The sequence below is a fragment of the Malania oleifera genome, chromosome 3, assembly GCF_029873635.1.
Source record: "Malania oleifera isolate guangnan ecotype guangnan chromosome 3, ASM2987363v1, whole genome shotgun sequence".
Taxonomy (NCBI): domain Eukaryota; kingdom Viridiplantae; phylum Streptophyta; class Magnoliopsida; order Santalales; family Ximeniaceae; genus Malania; species Malania oleifera.
Window position 1 is genome coordinate 106,775,717 of NC_080419.1, and position 22,327 is coordinate 106,798,043.

Sequence of the window (22,327 nt, forward strand, 5' to 3'; positions counted from 1 at the left end):
TCGTCCGTGAGCCCTTCGTGAGTTTGTCTTCAACACTTCGAACCAGCAGGAGCCCTTTGTGAGTTCGTATACGAGCCTTCGAACTAGAAGGAGCTTCATGAGTTCGTCTTCAACATTTTGAACCAGTAGGAGCTCTTCACAAACTCGTCTTTGAGCCTGTGAACCCGCAGGAGCCCTTTGCTAGCTCGTCCTTGAGCCTTTGAACCCGTAGGAACCCTTTGCGAGCTTGTCTTCGAGCCTTCGTGAGTTGTCAACTCATTTGCTTCGAAGTTGAAACTAGTAAATCTTCTTCTCGTCCATGAGCCCTTCGTGAGTTTGTATTCCACACTTCGAACCAGCAGGAGCCCTTGCGAGTTCGTTTGCGAGCCTTTGAACCAGAAGGAGCTTCGTGAGTTCGTCTTCAACATTTTGAACCAGCAGGAGCTCTTCACGAGCTCATCTTCGAGCCTGTGAACCCGTAGGAGCCCTTTGCCAACTCTTTCTTCAGCCTTTGAACCACCAAGAGCCCTTCGCGAGCTCGTCTTCAAGCCTTCGTGAGTTGTCATTTCATCTGCTTCGAAGTTGAAACTGCTTCTTCTTCTTTTTTAGTTCTTCATCAGCTCTTCCGAATTTAGCTACTTTTTTGTAATTTGTTGGAAATGCAGTAAGTCTTCTTCTTCTTCTTCTTCTTCTTCTTTAGCTCTTCTGAAAACTTAGGTGTAGTCCCAAGAGGGGGGGTGAATTCGGTTTTAAAATTTCTTTTAAATTCTTTTTATTTTTAATGAATTCTTAACATTTGATTGATTTGTTCAACAATAGCTTAAGTCTTTTATTCAATCCACAACCACAACACAAATAAACATTCAATCAACCACTCAAACCAATTAATCACAAAGTAAGTAACCAATCAATTAACTACACAATATTCAATCAAGATGTTTCGTTTGTTTGCAGCCTTGTAGTGAATGAAATTTTGTATCAAGCCTTGTATTTATGAAATTTGTTTCTCAATTTGATATTCAACAAAACATCCACACTCTTCCCAAAATTCAGAATTCAAATAAACCTTTAGTTAATAGGTCTTGGGGTGTTTAACCAATCGACGTACTCCCTTACGGTTTCCGCAAAATATTGATTAACCAACGTACTTCCTTTCAGTTTTCGCAAGCCCAAAAACAAATTATACTTCAACTTTATTTGAAATCCAATCCATGAAGTTTTTAAGATTAATGAATTTAAAACATCCACACAGTTTATATGTGCTGAAAATAAAGAGAGTAAGGGAAAGAGAGTAACATCGGGATTTTTACGAGGTTCGGCTTATCCTCAGCTTACGTCCTCGCCTTTGGCAAACTACCAAAGGATTCCACTATATCAGTTCCTTTCCGAGCGGAACAACACCGTTACACACTCCTTTAGTAGGCTAGAGCCCACCTCTCCAAGTGATATCCCCTCACTCGGTCACTCCTTCAATTAGGCTAGAGGAGCACCTCTCTAAGCGATCCCCCAACAATCCTCGAATCGTCAAAAACACTACAAGAATGCAAAATGATAGCTGCATACAAGAACACTCTCTTAAAGAGTAGATTAGTACAAATTCAGAACTATATACTTCAAAGCAATTCAAATATGAAAATTAGATTGAAGCTCAAAGAGTATATTACCGAATGATTCTTTCAATGAATGAAAGAATTCAAAATTGTAGCACAAGATTGGTGATTTAGAATCGGCAAAATCTCAGTAAATTTCGTGCACAAGATGAGAGTGAGAGAGCCTTTGAGTGTTGAGAGCAATTGGGAGAGTTTGAATGCTGAATTTGATTTTTGGTATATGAATTAATTGATCTTGGGTGTATTTATAGAGTTAGAAAAACATTTAACTTGATCCCCAAGTTTACTTGAAGGAGGATCCAAGTTTTGAACAAGTTTGAGCCCCAAGTAATTGACTTTTCAAAAATATGTCCATTATAAATTTTAAATTCTGCCGCCTGGCAATAGCCTGAGGGGTTCTTGTTAGTCGTCTGTCAATGAATTACATAGCTAAAATACACAGGCAGTAGGGTGGCAGTCGCCTGTCAACTTGGGGTTAGGTGCCTGTCACTGAATAACTCAGTCTTAAAAAAGAGGTAGAAGGGTGACAGTAGCCTGATGAAACCTCGTCAGGCTTCTCATTTTGCACCGTCAGGCGCCTGTCAAGACCTAGACAGTAGCCTGATGACCTTCTGCTGTATATTTTAAAAATTTTAAAGTGGCAGCCTACTGACCATGTTCAGTCAGGTGCCTGTCAAGTGAAAATTTTGGCTTTTCAAATATTGTTATTCTCTCTCTCTCTCTCTCTCTCTCTCTCTCTCTCTCTTCTTATCTATTCATGGAGTATTAATTTGTTTTCTTTGAAAAATATGTTCCAAGATTTTAAAAATTAGAGTCTTTAGGTCTCGTCATTCCTAATGAGCTTCAAAATGAAATTTCATAATTTGAAAATACTCGAAGTACTTACAAAACATCTCCTATTCACTCTCTTCATTTCTCTTTGATTTCTCTTTGTTGTTGAGCTTCAATGATCCTTTGAGCTTTCATTCTTGAAGCTTTTTCTTTAATATCAATGCTCTTATGATCTTCAAGCTTTATCTTTGAATTCATACTTTAAGTAATCCATGTGCTAAGCTTCATTTGATTTTCTTTCTTTGGAATACAAGCTTTGTGAGCACTTGAGTTGATATGAGCTTTCAATGTTCTTGTGATCTTTGAGTCTTTCCATGTTGGTCTTTTGAGCTTTCAGAATTGATCACTTGTCCTCATGAAGTATGCTTTTGTTTCAATATCTAAAATATCACAACTTTGAAGAACATTAAATAACCTTACTTTGTTATCATTAAAATCAAGAGTTGTAAGCCTTGTTTAGGCCAACAATCTCCCCCTTTTTTGATGATGATAAATAAGGAGAAAATATAGGTGAACATTAAAAGTCTCCCCCTTACAATAAGCATAAATCTTCAAAGTTAATATAACATTAAAGCACAATTTTAATCTTCAGAGGTCATCATTCTTATAAATTCATCATTTCATAATCATCATGCATATACCCCCTTTTGACATAAACATATTCCAATATATTCCAAAACATACGTACCATAACTATCTTTTGCTTATACACATACTCCCCCTTTTGGCATCAATCAAAAAGAGTAAAAAAAAATGATTAAGTTCAAATAAAATCACATTTTGAGCATATCATCAAACATGCATATCAAACATATGTACACACTCAATTTATTATTTTTCAATATAGCATGTATAGTGTGTTTTAATAGTCATGCATATGTGTTGTAACATCTTTACTAACAACATTTTCCCTTTTGACATTATTCAAGATACTAATTGTTGATTTCATGATACCAATTGAACTTTTGAATTGTGATACCAAGTAAGACATTAAAGAATAATACCAATTGAAATTTGAAAATTATGTTACCAATTTAAAATTTTATTAATTCATGATATCAATTTGAAAATAGGGAAACAATTATAATATAAGCAATAAGTCATAACACTCCCCCTGAATTTAACACATTCAGATTTGATATTAATTATGCTTTTAAGTTTATCATCTTATGCTTCAAATATTGATTTATATCATGTATGTAGTCATGGTAACTAATATCAATTACCATGTCAATATCATCAATATCTACATACTCATGAATACAACTATGCTAGTCATGCTCAAATTCCAATTTAACTTTTTAAAATGTGAAATCAATTGAGCTTTTAAATTGTGATACCAATTAAAGTATTCATGGATACAAATATACTTTATAAATACCAAAGCTAATATTGTATCATGTATAGCTCATGGATATCATATCAAAATTTCATGCTTCAAAATCATGCTTAATTATTTCATGCTCAATTTTTCAATATATAGTGAGCCACAAATCATCAATATAAGTCAAGTCATGATCATACACATGTTTTGATATTTTTAGCATTTCGGCATAGAAGCATATCAGCATATCATGTAAGCTGGGAGCATATCATTATCATTTGCATTGTTCTACAACATTGCTCAATTTGTTTTATATTCTCAAATATCTTTTTCTTAAAAACAACATGCAATAAGCTCAGATTTTCTTCTTCTTTTTCAGTTCTTCAGCGGTTCTGTTGCGGCTGCTTCTTCTTATAATAGTACATGTAATTAATTATGTAGTTTAATGCAAGTTTATAACTTATATATGACATTTTTTTTTTTCTGAATTTAGCTACTGCTTTTGTAATTTGTTGGAAATGCAGTATACAAACTAATGAAACTATACATTTTTTTGAAATATATTATACATTACTTTGGCATTTAGGATACTAGGTCTTAAATCTTGAAAAGATTCTGGAAGTGGAAACTCTGCCTCTGCAAAGAAAGATCCTGGATGGAAGTATGCACATTTGGATGATTAGAAAAATAGAAATTATTTGACTTGCAATTTTTGTGGCAAAGTCACAAAGGGAGGAATTTTTCGGGCAAAACAACATATTGTTGGAGGATTTTGAAATGTAAAAGAATGCTCTAAGTGCCCTGCTCATGTATGTGAGGAGATTAGGGAGTATATGTTGAATACAGATACGAAGAACGAGGAAAATGAGTTATTGCCCGACTTTGATGATGTAGATTGTTATGGTGAAGATGAAGAGGATGAAGTTCAGGAAATTGACACTCGTGGCAAGAGAGTGCTTAGTGGTGGAAGCGGAAGTGGAAGGCGAAGTCAAAGTTCATACCAATCCACTTTGAAGAAACCAAAACAGAAGGGGCTGATAGATTTGTTTTCTATTCCTAATCCAAAGAAAGCGATTCAAGCTAGGAATGAAGGGAAGATGAAACAAACATCAATAAATGAGGCATGCAAGAAAGAATTAAGACAAAAGGCAATGACAGATTTTGCTAAGCGGATGTATGATGTTGTAATACCATTTAATGTTGCAGGTTTAGACAGCTTTGTAGTGGCACTTGAATCGATTGGGCAATATGGTCCTGGAATAAAGCCACTTAGGTATCATGAAGTGAGAGTTCCTTTCCTAAAGTAGGAAGTTAGTCAAATGAAAGAGTTGATGAAGGTCCATAAGGAGGAATGGGCAAAATATGGATGCTCGATTATGTCTGATGGTTGGAGAGATTTGGTTGCTAATAAGGACATAATAAACTTCGTAGTGAACTCTCTAAGGGGATCAGTGTTCATCAAGTCTATTGATGCTTCTAATATTGTCAAGATTGCAGATAGAATGTGCAAATTACTTGATGAGATGGTGGAGGAAATTGGAGAATCAAATGTGATTCAAGTAGTAATTGATCATGATTCAAACTATGTTGCAGCAGGTAAGGACGTATTTCTAGAACTACATTCTATTAGGGGGAGGATATGATGATAGACATGACCATCAAGAGGGGTTGACTAGACGTGAGGCCCATGAAAATTCAGCTCCCTTGAAACCGAGAAGAACAAACAAAAAAGAAACATTAAAAGAGGAGGGCGTACCTAGTAGGCGCAAGAGACACTTTCGTTGGAGACAAGGAAAGAATGAACCAGCAAACGCCTTTTATATAACAAAGTTGGCATGAATCTCAAAAAGCACACATCACAAGAAGGCGGGAATCACAAAAAGGCTTGAATCCTGAAACACAATATACAAGTCCTGTACAAGCATGCATTCTAGGAAGGATGTGCATCCCAGACAGGTACGAATATCAAACAGGTGTCAGTGGACACACTTCCCAAACAAGTTCAGATATCGGACAGGCGCCTACGGACACGCTTCCCGAGCAGCCACACATCCTAAGAAAGGTATGTATCTCGAACAAGCACGCTTCCTAAACAGACATATAAGCCAAATAGATGTGCATCCAAAATAGGCGCCTACCCCTTAAACAACTACAAGCCCCGAGGAATATCTTGGAACCCTGGAAATACGACCCAAATGATGAGTAGAGTTCATGAGGCTTGAAGACAACCCAACTGATGAACACGACTCATAAGGCGAAAGAAGACGGCCCAACTGATAAGCACGACTCATGAGACAAAAGAAAATCGGCCCAACTAATGAGCACAGCTCATGAGGCGAAAGAAGACAACCCAATTGATGAGCGCAACTCATGAGGCGAAAGAAAACCGGTCCAACTGATGAGCAAAGCTCATGAGGCCTGAAGACAACTCAAATGATGAGCACAACTCATGAGGCGAAAGAAAACCGGCCTAGCTGATGAGCAAAGCTCATGAGGCCTGAAGATAGCCCAATTGATGAGCACAACTCATGAGGCAAAATAAAATCGTCACAAAGAGCTGGTCGGCACAAAGAGCTTCTCATAGAGTTGGTCGGCACAAAGAGCATCTCAAAGAGCTGCTCGACACAAAGAACATCTCGAAGAGCTGGTCGGCACGGAGAGTTGATCGGCACGAAGAGCTGGTCAGCATAAAGGGTTGGTTGGCACGAAGAGCTGGTCAGCAGGAAAAACTAGTCGGCTCAAAGAGCTGGTTGGCACGAAGAGCTAGTCAGCATAAAGAGCATATTGTCAGGATCAAGCGCTACCAATTCTTCTAAAACCAATTGGTGCTAGAAGGGGTGCGACTTATTTCCTTAAACGGCAGCACAGAGCCCCACACTAAGTGTCAGGTGGACATGCTGCACCAATCCACGCAGGGGTGCCACAAGCTTGGTCCGCCAAGCCAATGCGATCCTTGGGCCCCTGCTAGAATGCGACAGGGTTGACTGCTGGCCCCTATAAAGTCAACACATTTTAAAGAGTTGCTCGGCACAAAAAGCATCTTAGATCGACACAAAGAGGATCTCAAATTGCTGCTTGACACACAAAGCTGATCTTCACGAAGAGCTAGTAGGCATGAAGAGCTGGTTGGCACGAAGAGAATCTCAAAGAGAGCTGGTCGGCATGAAGAGCTGGTCGACACGAAAAGTTGGTCAGCTCGAAGAGCATCTCAAAGAGAGCTGGTCGACACGAAGTGCTGGTTGCCATGAAGAGCTGGTTGCCACGAAGAGCTAGTTGGCACGAAGACCTGGTTGGCACAAAGACCTAGTCAGCATGAAGACTGAACGACACGAAGAGCTTGTCAGCACGAAGAGCTGGCTGGCTCAAAGAGCTGGTTAGCATGAAGAGCTGATCGGCATGAGGAGCTGGTCGGCATGAAGAGCATCACAAAGAGAGCTGGTCGGCATGAAGAGCGTCTCAAAAAGAGCATTTCAAAGAAAGCTGCTCGGCACAAAAAGTGCCTAAAAGGGCTTCTCGGCTCGGATAGATCAGTGGAGCTGCGGACCAGCCCTAAACGGCTCGGATGAAGAAAATCGATTCGTCAACAATGCGATCGGCTCGGATAGATCAGTGGAGCTGTGGACCAGTCTTAAACGACTTAGATGAAGCAAAACGGCTCGTCAGCTTTACGATTGGCTCGGATAGATGAGTGGAGCCATGGACCAGCCCTAAATAGCTCAGATGAAGCAAAAATGGCTTGTCAGCCTTCCAAAAAAACGTAGACAAAGCCAAAGCAAAAGGTAGATATTTTTCAAACGCCAAGACTTTGAGCTTTGAAAACCAATTTCAAAATTCTAAAATTTGGGGGGGCAACTGATATACCCTAGAAAAATATCCTCATTAATAGAGAGACCCTGAGTTGACTCACTCATTATAACGGTTCCTATAAATATGCGAGAAGACCAAGATGTCCATTGATGGGGCATTTATCCCGGGTCAATGCTCTTAAAGGACAGAGCGGTTTACACCTGCACTATAATGTCCATAATGATTAAAGCGATCTACGCTTGCACCATAATACGCTCATAAATGGCACATCACCCTTGGGTCAAACTCCATCGCTATTAAAGTGGATGCGGAGAGGAGGTAGGGGCATCTCATTCCAACCTATTATTAACTGTTGCATAAAACCTCTCAAGTAAATCCCTTACTTATTCGTCGGAGTGATTCCATCGGAGTACGCCCCGAGTCCTCCAAACTGTTCATTAAGTCTATTGATGCTTCTAATATTGTCAAGATTGTAGATAGAATGTACAAATTACTTGATGAGATGGTGGAGCAAATTGGAGAATCAAATGTGATTCAAGTAGTAATTGATCATGCTTCAAACTATGTTGCAGCAGGTAAGGATGTATTTCTAGAACTACATTCTATAGTGTTTACTGTTTATATTGTTTAGTTTAATATTTTAAGGGTTTGACTCGATTTTTGAACAGGGAGATTGTTGGAAGCAAAGAGGTCACATTTATATTGGACACCATGTGCTGCCCATTGCCTCGATTTAATATTAGAGGATATTGGGAAGATGCCTTCAATTCATATACCTTTGAAAAGTGCAATATTTTTGAATGGTTATATTTATAACCGTGTTGGTGTGGTGAACTTGATGAGACAGTTCACTAGAGGAAAGGACTTACTAAGGCCTGTAGCTACATTATTTGCAACTGCTTTCATCACTCTTCGTTCAATCTACCTTCAAACGAACAACTTGAGGAAGATGTTTACTTTTGAAGATTGGAATACTACAAAATGGGCAAAGGAGATAGCTAGCAAAAGGGCAGCTAGTATTGTTTTGATGCCTACCTTTTGGACTACCATCGTCTATGCTCTTAAGTTGACAGACCCACTTGTCCGTGTACTCTGTTTGTTTGATGGGGAAAAGAAACCTGCAATGGGATACATTTATGAAGCAATGGATAGGGCTAAGGAAACCATAGCTAAGGCTTTCGGTGAGAGAGAGGATAAATTCAAGGAGGCGTTTGAAATCATTGATACGAGGTGGGGATGCCAGCTCCATCAACCTTTTTATGCAGCTGCAAACTACTTGAACACGAAAATTTTCTATTCAAACCGCCACATTTTCCAAGATGAAGAAATTATGATGGGTTTGTACGAATGTATTGCAAGGTTAGTGCCAACCTTTGAAATGCAAGATAAAGTTATAACTGATGTGGGAAATTACACTAGAACTAGTGGCCTCTTTGGAAATAGTTTGGTAGTGAGACAAAGGAAGATAAAAGCACCAGGTAAAGTGGCATTTTTACTGCCTCTTTCTTTTTAAAATTATTTTTTCTATTTAGCTAGTAGGTATTCATTTAAAATTTATTTTATAACAATGCAATGGTGGATGTTATTTGGATCATTGACTCTAAACTTGCAAAAATTTGTTGTGAAAATCCTTAGCCTCACGTGTAATGCTACCAGTTGTGAAAGAAATTGGAGCATATTCCAACAAGTAAGTCATTAGTATATCGTGGATTAAAGAACATGAACTACCAGTCTACTACTTTTAGAATCATTATTTACTATATTACTTAAACTTTTTGCAGCTTCATAGCAAAAGGAGAAATAGGCTATCCCAGCAATGCTTGAATGATTTGGTATTTGTGAAATATAACTGACCTTTAAGGCGTCGATACAACAAGCGTGACACCATTAATCCCATCCTTCTAAGGGACATTGATGATAGTAATGAGTGGTTGATTGTAGGATGCATGGCGATTCTGATGAGGATGATGAACTTGTGTTCAAAGATGATCTTTTGGCTTGGTGTTCTGTTGCTAGAGCGGCTGGAGTAAATAAGCCCTTGCATCACACTAGATTAAGAATAATGCAAATATGTCATCATCTTCTAGAGGAAGAGGTTCATCTAGCTGTGCTAGGGGCCATACCACAATTTTGGAACTTGTAGATGAGGATGAGATCCAAGTGGATGGTGCGGAGGAGACAGAAGAGGAAAAAGATGTTGGAGAAAAAATTTCTGATGTTGAAGAGGAAGATGATGATGTTTTCGTAGACTTAGTTGATGATGAGTGATGATTGACGATTGACGAAGATTTTTAGATTTTGTACTTTGAAATCTTTTATTGTATTCTTTTTCTTTTGATGTTGAACTATGTTGAATTGTTGATGCTTTTGGTCTTCGTCCTGGAAATTTCATTAAATTTCCAATTTTGGTATTGAATGTTTTGGCATTTTAAATTTTAATATTACTAGATATTCATATGTTCATATTTCAATTACCCCAAATAGGCATTTTAAACCATTTTAATAATTGTGTGCCTCACTTTCGTGAGGCATGCGCCTTCGCCTCGTTCCTCGCACCGACTTCAAATGTCCTTTGCGCCTCGGTTTGCCTTGCGCCTCTAACTACTATGCTTGTTACAAGGTTGATCTTTGACTTGGATGAAGGTGCACACTATGTTTTATGCTAGCTATCCTTATCCATGCAACACTGAGAACAAAGATCTAGCTAGAAGCTAGTCAACCGAAGTCAAACATAACATCACTAAAGACCGTGCAACATGGTAGACGAAAAGTTGAAGAGATCCTTGTGGATAGAGAATTCACATCATCAAGGAAACAACAACATAAATTCTTAGTGAAGTGGAAGGGCTTCAGAGATGACAATCGTTCATGGACAAAGTTGAAGAGTACTCAACGTCAAAGTTTATGAGGACGTTGGCCACATAAATGAGGGAAAGTTTCATGAGCCAAGCTTGTTTGAGCATTATGCTTGCCTGGGATCACTTGTCTTGTGCACGTTGGGTGGGTAACCATGATGTGAATATCGGTTTAAGGTTATTATTTGGGTAGAGTAATGCCTTAGAGGAAAATGGGTGTATGATCCCTTAGTCATATTGATAGCCTCTTATGCTAGAGTAGGAATTGCATAGAAAGCTCTTGATAGAAAGCGGGTGTTCATCAATGTTTTATAACCCACTAAGCAAACATGTTTAAACTATTGCTCTTTCTCTAAACACATGTTGCTTGTGGAGGTGTAATAATATGAATTGCCTTGCTTTATATTTTAATGCTTGACCTGTATTTACTTTCATGCATGATTATTGGTTTCACGTAATGTGCTTGGGAACTTGTTCATGTGGCAAATCTGCAATTTTCAGTTGACTAGTTAAGCTTGCATATTACAACAACTGCCACATGCCCTTCATACAGAGTGAAGTGTCTCACATGTGGCATTATCCTTAAACCTCTTCATTGTTCATCTGGCTATGAAACCCAAGCAAATGGATTGCTCCATAAAAGCTCCCTGAGTTCATCCAGTTGCCTAAAAACAATGATCTTCGTATCTATTGAACTAAGATTCTTTCCTACTTTAGTTGACTTGGGAAATGGGTTAAAGAACCAACGAGTACATGTCACTCTAGAACATAATTGTCTGGCATGAGTATGTCTCCATGTGTCAGATTTGTCTAACTTCTAATGTAATATGTTAATATTGGCATGAATGGATTGCCAAGTATGTAAATATTTTATTTTCTTTCCTTGAATTTTCCAATGTTCTGTATTGAAATGAAGTGTTAACCTATATTGTGCCCTATTAGATAATCTTACTTATTTTTAAGGATTGATGTGATAAAAAAGAAAAAGAAAAAAAGTGAATAGTTTTGTACATATTTCTTTCTCACTCTTATTTCAACGCTACCCTTGGTAATGTGCTTGGTGATAGGCATGGCTAACATATGCATTTTGAGGCATGCATGGTTGTATGCGCGCATGAGTAAGTGAAAGTGGTGTATGTGAGAGCTCATGCAATTTTATATTAATGGTGTATGTTTATTATTATTGAACTTTTTATTGTGTTTCTTAGTTTGAGATGTTGTATGTTAGGTTAAGAAGCTTGAGGAGCTTGGAATTGGAAGACCTTCTACATATGCATCCACATTGAAAGTTTTACGGGTACTAACATTGTTATGGTGTTATCTTGATCTAAATCATTTTCATAGTTTATTAATTATTGAATCTCTAGAACTCTATGAGAGTAACATGATAACTTCCATGTGTCCAACTTTTGTTTTTATGTCTCTTGTTGTTGCTATTTAATTGATATTACTAATGTTATCGGTATCTTTGGCTATGTATAGTCAAAGATGGCTCATCAAGTGTCTATATGTTGATTGGCTTAATGGTGCTTACAATCTGTTCTCTTAACATCAAGAAAATCATTAATCTGATGATTAAATCCAAAGACAAGGTAAATGGAGTTAAATAGACTATTTTGATTAGGCAAATTGTTCGAAGTTTAACTTGAGAAGGTGGTAGTCAGTAGGTGCTAGGTAGTAGCGTTGGTCTTGGTAGGCATCCAAGGAAAAAGGGGGGGGGGGGGGAGGTGAATTGTGTGATTAAAAAAATCCTAGTTGTTTTGCCAAGATTTTGATACAGACGATATAAAGCTAACAATTATCCTGTTGGTAGAAAACTCAGTCCAATCACTCACAACTACTATTTAAATTTTTGCAAGTCACCCGCACACTTGCTTTGTTATCTCTCACAAACCAATAAAGCATAAATAAAGATAGATAGAGAGAGAAGTGTGACACCTAATTTATAGTGGTTTGGTCTCTTGAATTACATATACTCTTCAAGCCAATTAACTTGAGCTTTCCACTATGTTCTGACTTTCTTTACACAAGAGAATCACTCGTCAGGATAACTGTCCCGCTCTAGCCGACCAAGCTCACCCTGTTGGCAACCTTGTCAAGGTACACCTCTTAGGACAACTGTCTTTCACAAGCCGACCAGACGTACTCTATTGACACCAAGCCAAGGCTTTGTGCAACTACACCTTTTACTGGAGTCCACTTTGGAGATAATCTCCCGTCTATAGAAGAAAAAGAGAAAGATAACCTCTAGCCCTCATAGAACATTAGTTTGAATAAGACAAGCTAGAGGAAATTTTACTGAAGATAAAACAATATAAGCTCACGAATCATAAATACAATGTTGACAAATGAAGATTGATAAGCTAGTAGAGTTTGTTCTCTTCAAAATGTATGTATTTCGATTGCCTTCATTCTTCAAATGAAACTCTCTCTCTCAATATATATATAGACCTCTTTCTGAGCGCCCAATGGCGTATAGATAACCATTAAATGATCAAGGGTTGTATTTGCTGGTGGAGTGGTACAAACTGGATGACTTGACAAGAAAAGCTCGGGCTATGAAAAGTGGAATTAGCTGATTTTTAAGACGTTTCAAATGCGTCCAAGAGAATTCAAAATTTTGATTTGACCATGATCTGGCATTTTTGAATGATTGAATTTTCAACAACCTTAGTTTAATATGAAATGTAATCCCAATTTTCATTGAGATTAATGGCTTCTTAAAGAAACTAAATTCAGATATAGCTGATTAGCTAAGAGTGCCTGAATATCCATTTCTGTTACTGCATTTGTATTTGCATCTGTACATGCATCTGTTTATGCATCTGTCTGCATCAGTAATGCTTCAGTCTATTTCCGTGATTGCATTTGTATATGCCTCTGTATATACACCTGTAGCATCTGTATACGAACAACAATGCTTCGTGCATTGCATTCTCATATATTCAAATTTGCTTTGTGACTTAAGAACAATTACAATATTCTCACAGCTCATTATTTCAGTTTTATCACACATCAAATTCCAATCCCAACAAGCAGTTTTTGAACACTCAAGTAATGACGCTTCCTGAGTAAAAAAGTTGAGTTTTGTGTGATTCATGTTCTTAGCGAAGGGTTGCTTTTATTGATTCACTCTTGTTTCTTGCATTCCACTTTCTGGGTACAATCTCATTACAGATCCACTGTGGGTTGATGGCTGTGGCACAATGAATAATGCAGAATACAAATTGCCCCGTTCTCTTAATTCAGGGCAAACTGCAGAATAGTTCCCTAATTTCTTTATTTCTTAATTTGTTCATTTGTTTATTTATTTATTGTTGTTTTTATAGAATAAAATAATTCTCTTATTATTTTAATGATAAATGTTCAGCCTGTATGTAATGGAAGGAAGAAAAAATCCTTTCACTATATTTGGTAACAAGATATTAATTACCACAAAATCAGGAAAATACCCAAATATAGGAAACTACATAATAGGAAACAAACTAATAGAGATATCAGGAATTTTCCAGAATCTCTTTATTCCTAAATTAACGTAGTCAACTAATAATAAAATCAGAATTGCTGCAGCGGTATCCCTGAAAATCAGGGATCGGGTATTTCCACACTCCCCCTCAAGCTAGGTATAGATGTTAATCAAGCCAAGCTTGGTACTTAAATCTTCAAAATTCTTCCTTGCTAGAGCTTTAGTGAGGATATATGCTATTTGCTGACTTGTCGGCATGTATAGTAGACTAACTATCCCATTTTCTATCTTCTCCTTTATGAAGTGGCGATCTATCTCCACATGTTTTATCTTGTCGTGATGCACCAGATTCTTTGCAATGTTAATAGCTAACTGATTGTCACAAAATACATTCATTGGTTTAGAAGTGATGATTCCTAGTTCCCTCACAGTCTTTCCAGCCATATTCCCTCACAAATTCTGAGTGCCATAGCTCTGAACTCTGCTTCTGCACTACTACGAGAAACTACTGCTTGTTTCTTACTTCGCCATGTTACTAGGTTTCCCCACACATACTTACAATAACCAGATGTTGACCTTCAGTCAGTTATTGATCTGGCCCAGTCAGCATCAGCGAACACTTCAATATCTTTCCTTGTGTTTTTTCTAATGTACAAGCCTTTACTTGGTGTCATTTTAAGGTACCACCGTATCTGGTTGATAGCTTCCATATGTTCTTCAGTTGGATCATTCATGAATTGACTGACTACACTAACTGAGAACCCAATATCAGGTCTCGTGTGCGAGAGATAAATCAGCTTCCCAACAAGTCTTTGATATTTGTCTTTGTCCACTGGAACACTGTCCTTATTAGCTCCAAGTTTAGTACTTGAATCGATGGGTGTTTCAACCAATTTGCACTGAGGAATTCCTATCTCTTTAAGATCTAGTACATACTTCCGCTGTGACACTGAAATTCCCTTTCTTGACCGAGTTACTTCCATTCCAAGGAAGTATTTTAGGCTCCCAAGATCCTTGGTTTTGAATTCTTTGGCGAGTAAGGTTTTGAGCTTGATTAGTTTGTATTCATAATCACTTGTTAGGATGATGTCGTCTACATACACAATCAGAATCACCAATTTTTCTTCCGTTTAGTGTTTGATAAACAAAGTGTGATCTGCTTGACACTGAGAATACTCATACTTCTTCACTGTTTTGTTGAACCTGTCAAACCAAGCTCTTGATGATTGCTTCCGTCTATAAAGGGATTTCTCGAGCTTACATACCTTAGTTATAGTTTCCTGTGTTTCAAAGCTAGGAGGAATGTCCATGTAGACTTCTTTTGTAAGGTCTCCATTGAGAAGGGCATTCATAACATCAAGTTTGTGAAGAGGCCAGTCAAGATTGGCAGCCAATGATAGTAATACCCAAATAGTGTTTAATTTGGCTACTGGAGCAAACGTCTCTTGGTAGTCGATGCCATAGGATTTAGTGATCCCTTTTGCAACTAGTCGCACTTTAAATTTGTCCTCGCTTCCATCATCCTTGTATTTGATGGTGAATATCCATTTACGTGCTGTTGGATGTTTCCCACTCGGTGGGTCTGAAATATCCCAAGTTCCAGTTTTCTTTAGTGCTTGCATTTCTTCCCATACTGTAGTCTTCCATTCCAAAATTGAAATGGCTTCTTGAATGGAGTTAGGAACCTGCACTTTGTTCAAATTTGCCACAAATGTTTGGAAGCTTGGTGACAACCCTTTATAAGAGATAAAGTTGTGGATTGGATGACTTGTTCATGACCTCCTACCTTTCCTTAAAGCAATGGGACAATCAAGGTCATTAGCACAGTAGACTCATTAGTGATTAATTCAGAGCTAGTGTTACTTGGTGAAGTTTCATGTGTTCTTGCATTCGGGTCTGATTCTTGACTTTGCTCAGGAGGTGCTTGTTGCTCTAAATCTTCTTGAATCTTCTCCTTCTGAGAATATACGATGAACTCACCATTGGTTGCAGGTTTCGGACGTTGGACAGGAGTTGAAGGATGTGGAAGATTTTCATGTTTTGTTTTTGTTTGGTGTCTGTGGTTTGGAGTAGGAGTAGGAGTACTTGAGATAGGAGGGATGGTGACTTGTGGACTTGGGTGGTTGTTGGCTGTTGTGGCATCAATATCCCAAAGCTGGTATTCTTGTATGAGATTCTCCCCCTGAATATTAGATTTGGGGTAGTAAGGTTGATGTTCAAAGAAAGAAACATCCATGGAAGTGTCTACTCTTTTTGTTACCAGGGAATAGCATTTGTACCCTTTTTGGTTTGGAGAGTAACCAAGGAATATACACTTGAGTGCTTTGGGGTCGAGTTTACTTCTGTGTTGTTGGTGGACATGGACAAACCCGGAGCACCCAAATACTTTGAGTGGTATTGTTGAAACAATTCGGGTGTTGGGATAAGAGTGAAGGTGGAGTTGACAAGGTGTTTGGAAGTTTAAGACACGAGAAGGCATTCAGTTTATGAGATAAGTTGTTGTGAGTATGGCTTCCCACCCAGAAGTGTTTTGGTACATGAGTGGAAAACATAACTGATCTAGCAACCTCTAGAAAGTGTCTATTTTTCCTTTTCGCTACATTGTTTTTTAGTAGTATCGACGCATGAACTTTGGTGTATAATGCTTTGACTTTGTAGGTAATCTTCGAGAATGTGTTTGAAGTATTCCTTTGCATTATTAGTCCTAAGGATTTGTATTTTGGTGTGGAATTGGGTTTGAATCATAGTGTTGAAGTTTTTGAAGATTTGCCCAACCTCTGATTTTTCTTTCATGAGAAACACCCAAGTGATCCTAGTGTGTTCATCTACGAATAAAATAAACGAGGGAGTCCCAGTAATAGTTTTGATACATAAAGGTCCCAGAGATGTCACTATGGATCATTGAGAATGGACGGGATTTTTAATATTGTTGAATTGAATAAGGGTTATAGGCTTGTTGAGCGAATTGACAAACTTCACAGTGAAAATCTTTCGGATTTTTATCGCTGAATAATGAGGGAACAAGTTTTTGAAGGTACATGAAATTTGGATGACCTAGTTAGTCTATAGTGCCATAACATAACTGCACTATCATTATTGAAACGAGAAACAGAAAAAGAAATTTTAGTTGCTGCCAATTCCATGTGAGAGTGTTGAAGTATTGAGTGACCATGTGATCTCTTTGGCGTAGACCGTGAAGAATACTTTCAACAACGAACAGTTCAGATGAGTTATCAAAGCTAGAAATGTTTCTTTGGCTGCGTCGCAGATGTCCTTTGTGGTCACATACAATAGGAAAATTTATCCTATTTCATTTGTCATTGAGTTGATAAGCCAGGACCTCAACATGTTGTTATCTGACTTCCATGTTCTGTACCTCGATTCTTGTTTGCTTGGTGGGGCTGCTACTTCGGTGAGGTAGTTGTCTCTTCCCTTTCCGCAAATGAACATCATTGCTGATTGGGACCATTGAAGATAATTCTGTCCATTGAGTTTGTGCCCTGTAATGGGCAGAAGATTTCCATTTGATCCTCCATTGCTGCCTGTGGCTGTGGTTTTAAGATGGGAGGTGACTTCGGAGAAGGATTGACTTTACTGAGCCATTGTCATCCCGTATTTTGTCATCTATCTACGGTTCAGAGGAGGCTCTGATACCATGTTGTTTTTAGAGAAGAAAATAATTATCTTACTATTCTAGTGATAAATGTACAACCCGTATATAATGGAAGGAAGAAAAGTTCCTTTCACTATCGGTAACAAGATACTAATTACCACAAAATCAGGAAACTAGCCAAATATAGTAAACTAAAATAGGAAACAAACTAATAGAGATATCAGGAATTTTCCAGAATCTCTTTATTACTAAATTAACACAGTCAACTAAGAATAAAATCAGAATTGCTGCAGCGGTATCCCTGAAAATAAGGGATCAGGTATTTCCACATTTATGATAGTAGTGCAGGAGGTCTAAATAAAGGCCAAATAGCACACTATTTATTGTTGATGTTACTGTAGGGGGAGTACTGGTCATGCTACCATAGCTGTTATTTATTTAGGGGCTTTTATGTTTTGTCTTGTTAGGATACCACTTTACCGAAAAGCTTAAGCTGTTTGGTTGTGAACCAACAATGCATAACAGGCCTTAACACCCCCTCCCCGCTCACACGTGCAGCCTGACAGCACGTGGAGAGAAGCCTGACAAATGATAAACAACACCCATTATAGGGAATAGATAGTTATTAACAAACGATAAACATGAGCAACAAGGCTAGAACCTAGGACCTGCTGGCGACCTGGCTTTGATACCATGTTAGATACTAGTTTATTCAAAAGCTCTAGCTGCTAGGTTGTGAGCCAACAATGTTGTGGAATGACGGCCGGCTGCGTGAATGACGGCCACGGTTGGTGAATGATGTCCAACAGTGTGAACGACGACCACGGTTGGTGAATGACGGCCACCTACCATGGTGGGTGAGCCACCACCACCTACCATGAGATCTTGCCACAAGCTAGAGGTTATAAATTGAGAACCCCCATGGAAGCTAAATAATACATCTCAATTGCAAGTTGTGTCCTCTTCTGTTTTTTCATATTTTATTCTTTGTGTACATGTTAAATAGGGACTCGAGTATGTAAAGAATATACAATTGAATATACAATTGATTCATTCTCATTCTCTACATGGTATTAGAGCTCGGGTTACTCTAAAACCCTAAGCAATTCATGGCTGCCCAAAAAGGAGACAGTCATGAGTCTAGCCAGTCGGCGACCCAGATTTTCGATTTGAAGACGCGGCTATGGCAGACGAAGCAAGGAGATCGGGAAGTCATGGAAATACTACATTGAGATGCTCGGACTTTGGCAAGAACTCGATCTAAACTTCAAAGAGGAATGGGAATGCATGGGTGACAGTGTAGGTTTCAAGAAGAAGATGGAGAATGGGAGAGTATTCGAGTTTCTGGGAGGGCTGAACCAAGAGCTTGACGACGTAACGAGCATGATTCTAGGTCGCCGGCCGCTGCCCTCCATCTGAGAAGTCTTCTTTGAGGTTCGGCGTGAGGAAAGTAGGAGGAATGTGATGTTGAAGGAGCAAGACAAGTCTGGGCCTGAGGCATCAGCTCTTATAACCCGTGAGCCTCATTACTGGATCCAACCACCCAAAATAGTCAAGAAGGCCCTATTGTGAGCATTGCAAAAAAAACTGCCTTACTAAAGACACGTGCTGGACCTTACATGGCAAGCCCGCGGATTGGAAGCCTAGACAGCCCAATAAAGCCCATGGTCATCAGTCCTCCACCGAAATCCAGGCAAAAAAAATACCCACAAAAGCCCATGGTTCGACAACTTCTAGTGGGGGATTTATTTCAGACCAAATTGCGAAAATAGATGAGCTATTTTCCTATTTCCGAGCCTCGGGTCAGTCCACTAATACTATGTCATTTGGCTATTTAGCACAAAACGGTACATTTTTGACAGCCCTTAGTACCCTCCTCATTTTACCCCTCGGATTATTGATTTGGTGCATCTGACCATATGACCGATGCTCATCATTTATTTTCAACATACTCACCTTGTGCCAGTAATTTAAAAGTCAAAATTGCAGATGGGACCCTATCCTCTGTCGCTGGCGAAGGGAGTATTCATATTTTTGAATCTATTACTCTTGAATCTGTCCTCCATGTTCCTAATTTATCGTGCAATTTGCTGTCTATTAGTTAGTTAACCAAACAATCTAATTGCTCATCTAAATTCCTACCCTCTCATTGTGTCCTTCAGGACCTATCATCGGGGAAGACGATTGGCAGTGCTAAGGAATGTGACAGGCTCTACTACTTCGACAAAGCTATTGTGAATGGACTGTGTCCTCCTACTGTTTGAAATTCTGCATCTAGTCCTAGGGAAAGTAAACTTTTGTTATGGCACAAAAGGATGGGACATCCTAGTTTTTAGTATTTGCAGCACTTATTTCCTTAAATATGTTTGAATAAAATTGCCTTGGATTTTCAGTGTGAAGTGTGAACTTGCCAAACACCATCGTACTACTTTTCCTAGATCTCAGTATAAACCATCCACGCCATTTACTCTGATTCACAGTGATCTATGAGGACTTCTAGTACTCCTAACCGGACCCATACAAAATGATTTATTACTTTTATTGATGATCACACTCATCTGTGTTGGGTATATTTATTGACTGATAAAACTGAGGTTTGATCAGTCTTCATGAATTTTCACACTATGATACAAACCCAGTTTCACACAAAATTCCATATTTTTTCGTACTGACAATGGTACTGAGTATTTCAGTCACTCCTTGGGCACGTATCTTCAAGAGAATGGTATTATCCATCAAAGTTCTTGCGTTGACACCTCTTAACAAAATGGGGTTGCTGAACGGAAAATTCGGCATATCCTTGAAGTTGCTCGTGCCCTGTTGTTCACCTCTCACATGCCAACAAAATTTTGAGGTGACTCAATTTTGACAGCCACATACCTCATTAACTGAATGCCTAGTAGAGTCCTATACCTTGCAACTCCCCTCCAAAAACTCCAAGAGACTTTTCCCAATTCTAGGCTCGGCTCATGTCTTCCGCTTCGTGTCTTTGGGTCCATTGTATTTGTCCACATTCACGCGCCCAAGAGAAACAAATTGGATCTTAAAGCACTAAAGCACTTAAATGTATCTTTCTTGGTTACTCTCCCTTATAGAAGGGTTATAAATGCTATGACCCAATCTCCCAGAAACTCTATGTTAGCCTGGATGTCACCTTCTTCAAACATACCCCCTACTACTAGCTTCAAGGGGAGTCCTCGAGTAAAGTTCGGCCCTCAAACTCAGGCTACTTCTATATTGCTTTTTTCGAGACCACTCCATACCCTATATCCGCTCCTCCACCTAGCATAGAAGGAAACTTGAGCTCAGGGAGAGATGCGGAAATACAAATAAATAGGGAAACACTTGTCTACTCAAGGAGGCCAAAATCGAAGTCCAATGAGACACTCACTTCCGAAGCACGAAAAGAGTCAGAATCGGTGATAGTTCCAACTCCTCATGAGTCTAACTCCAAGCCCGGCCAGGTAAATCATGACTTACACATTGCTCTTTGAAAGCAACGTCGTTCGTTTGCTCTCCGCCCTATCTCAAAATTTGTATCCTACAATGCTCTTTTTGCCGAGTGTCGTGCTTTTGCTTCTAACCTTGACAGAATCCAGATTTCTAAAAGCATTCAAGAAGCCTTGGAGATTCCAGAGTGGAGAGAGGCAGTGATGGAAGAGATAAGAGCACTAGAAAAGAATGGAACTTGGCAGGTGATGACTTTGCCAAGGGGGAAGAAACCAGTTGGCTATAAGTGGGTGTTCACAGTAAAGTACAAGGCTAATGGTGCAGTAGAACGATACAAAGCCCGCCTTGTGGCAAAGGGGTTCACTCATACATACGGTATTGACTACACCGAGACTTTTGCACTAGTAGCAAAGCTGAACACTGTACAGGTTCTCTTGTCCTTGGCAGCAGACCTGGACTGGCCACTCCATAAGTTTGACATCAAGAATGCTTTTTTGAATGGTGAGCTAGAAGAAGAAGTGTTCGTGACACTACCACTAGGATTTTGCAAGGAGGGAGAAGAAACCAGAGTGTGTAAATTGAAGAAATCCGGATATGGACTCAAGCAATCACCGAGGGCTTGGTTTGATAGATTTGCAAAGGTGATAAAGAATCAAGGATACCGACAGGGGCAGTCAGATCACACTATGTTCTTCAAACAGTCCAATGAGGGAAAGAGGACCATCCTGATTGTTTACGTCAATGACATCATTTGCACTAGAGATGACACAAAGAGAGGTGGAGAGATTGAAGAAGATCTTAGCCACAGAGATTGAGGTAAAAGGCCTGGGTCAAATGCGACATTTCCTGGGAATGAAGCTCGCCAGATCAAGGTACGAAATTAGTGTCTCCCAGAGAAAGTATGTACTTGACCTTTTGACCGAGATTGGCATGCTTGGTTGTAAAGCAATCGATACTCCTATCGAGGCAGGAAAAAGAACGGAAGATGTAGGAAGGCTTGTGGATAGAGAGAGATACCAGAGACTAGTTAGCAGATTGATCTACCTCTCTCACACTAGACCTGACATTGCTTTCGCAATAAATGTGGTTAGTCAACACATGCACTCACCAAGGGAGAGTCACCTAGAAGCAGTCTATAAGATTCTTAGATATCTGAAAGGCTCTCCAGGGCGAGGACTATTTTTAAAGAAAGGTGACGGTAAGAAGGTAGAGATCTACACAAATGCGGATTGGGTAGGATCTGCAAAAGACAGAAGGTCTACTACCAGCTACTGTAGCTATGTTTGGGGTAATCTAGTAATATGGAGGAGTAAGAAGTAGAGTGTGGTTGGAAGAAGTAGTGCTGTGGCTGAATTCAGAGCTGTTGCGCAAGTGATGTGTGAAGGGCTATGG

The 22,327-nt window shown here is 39.0% G+C and overlaps 1 protein-coding gene across 1 annotated transcript in view; it reads left to right on the top strand.

Moving 5' to 3' along the window:
• The window catches only part of LOC131151636 (uncharacterized), a 130,520-nt gene that overhangs the window by 56,333 nt on the left and 51,860 nt on the right, over positions 1 to 22,327 (top strand). The window contains exon 12 of the mRNA XM_058102910.1: positions 11,635 to 11,703. Within this exon, the coding sequence (XP_057958893.1) occupies positions 11,635 to 11,703 (69 nt within the window). The remainder of the gene's footprint in view (positions 1 to 11,634; positions 11,704 to 22,327) is intronic.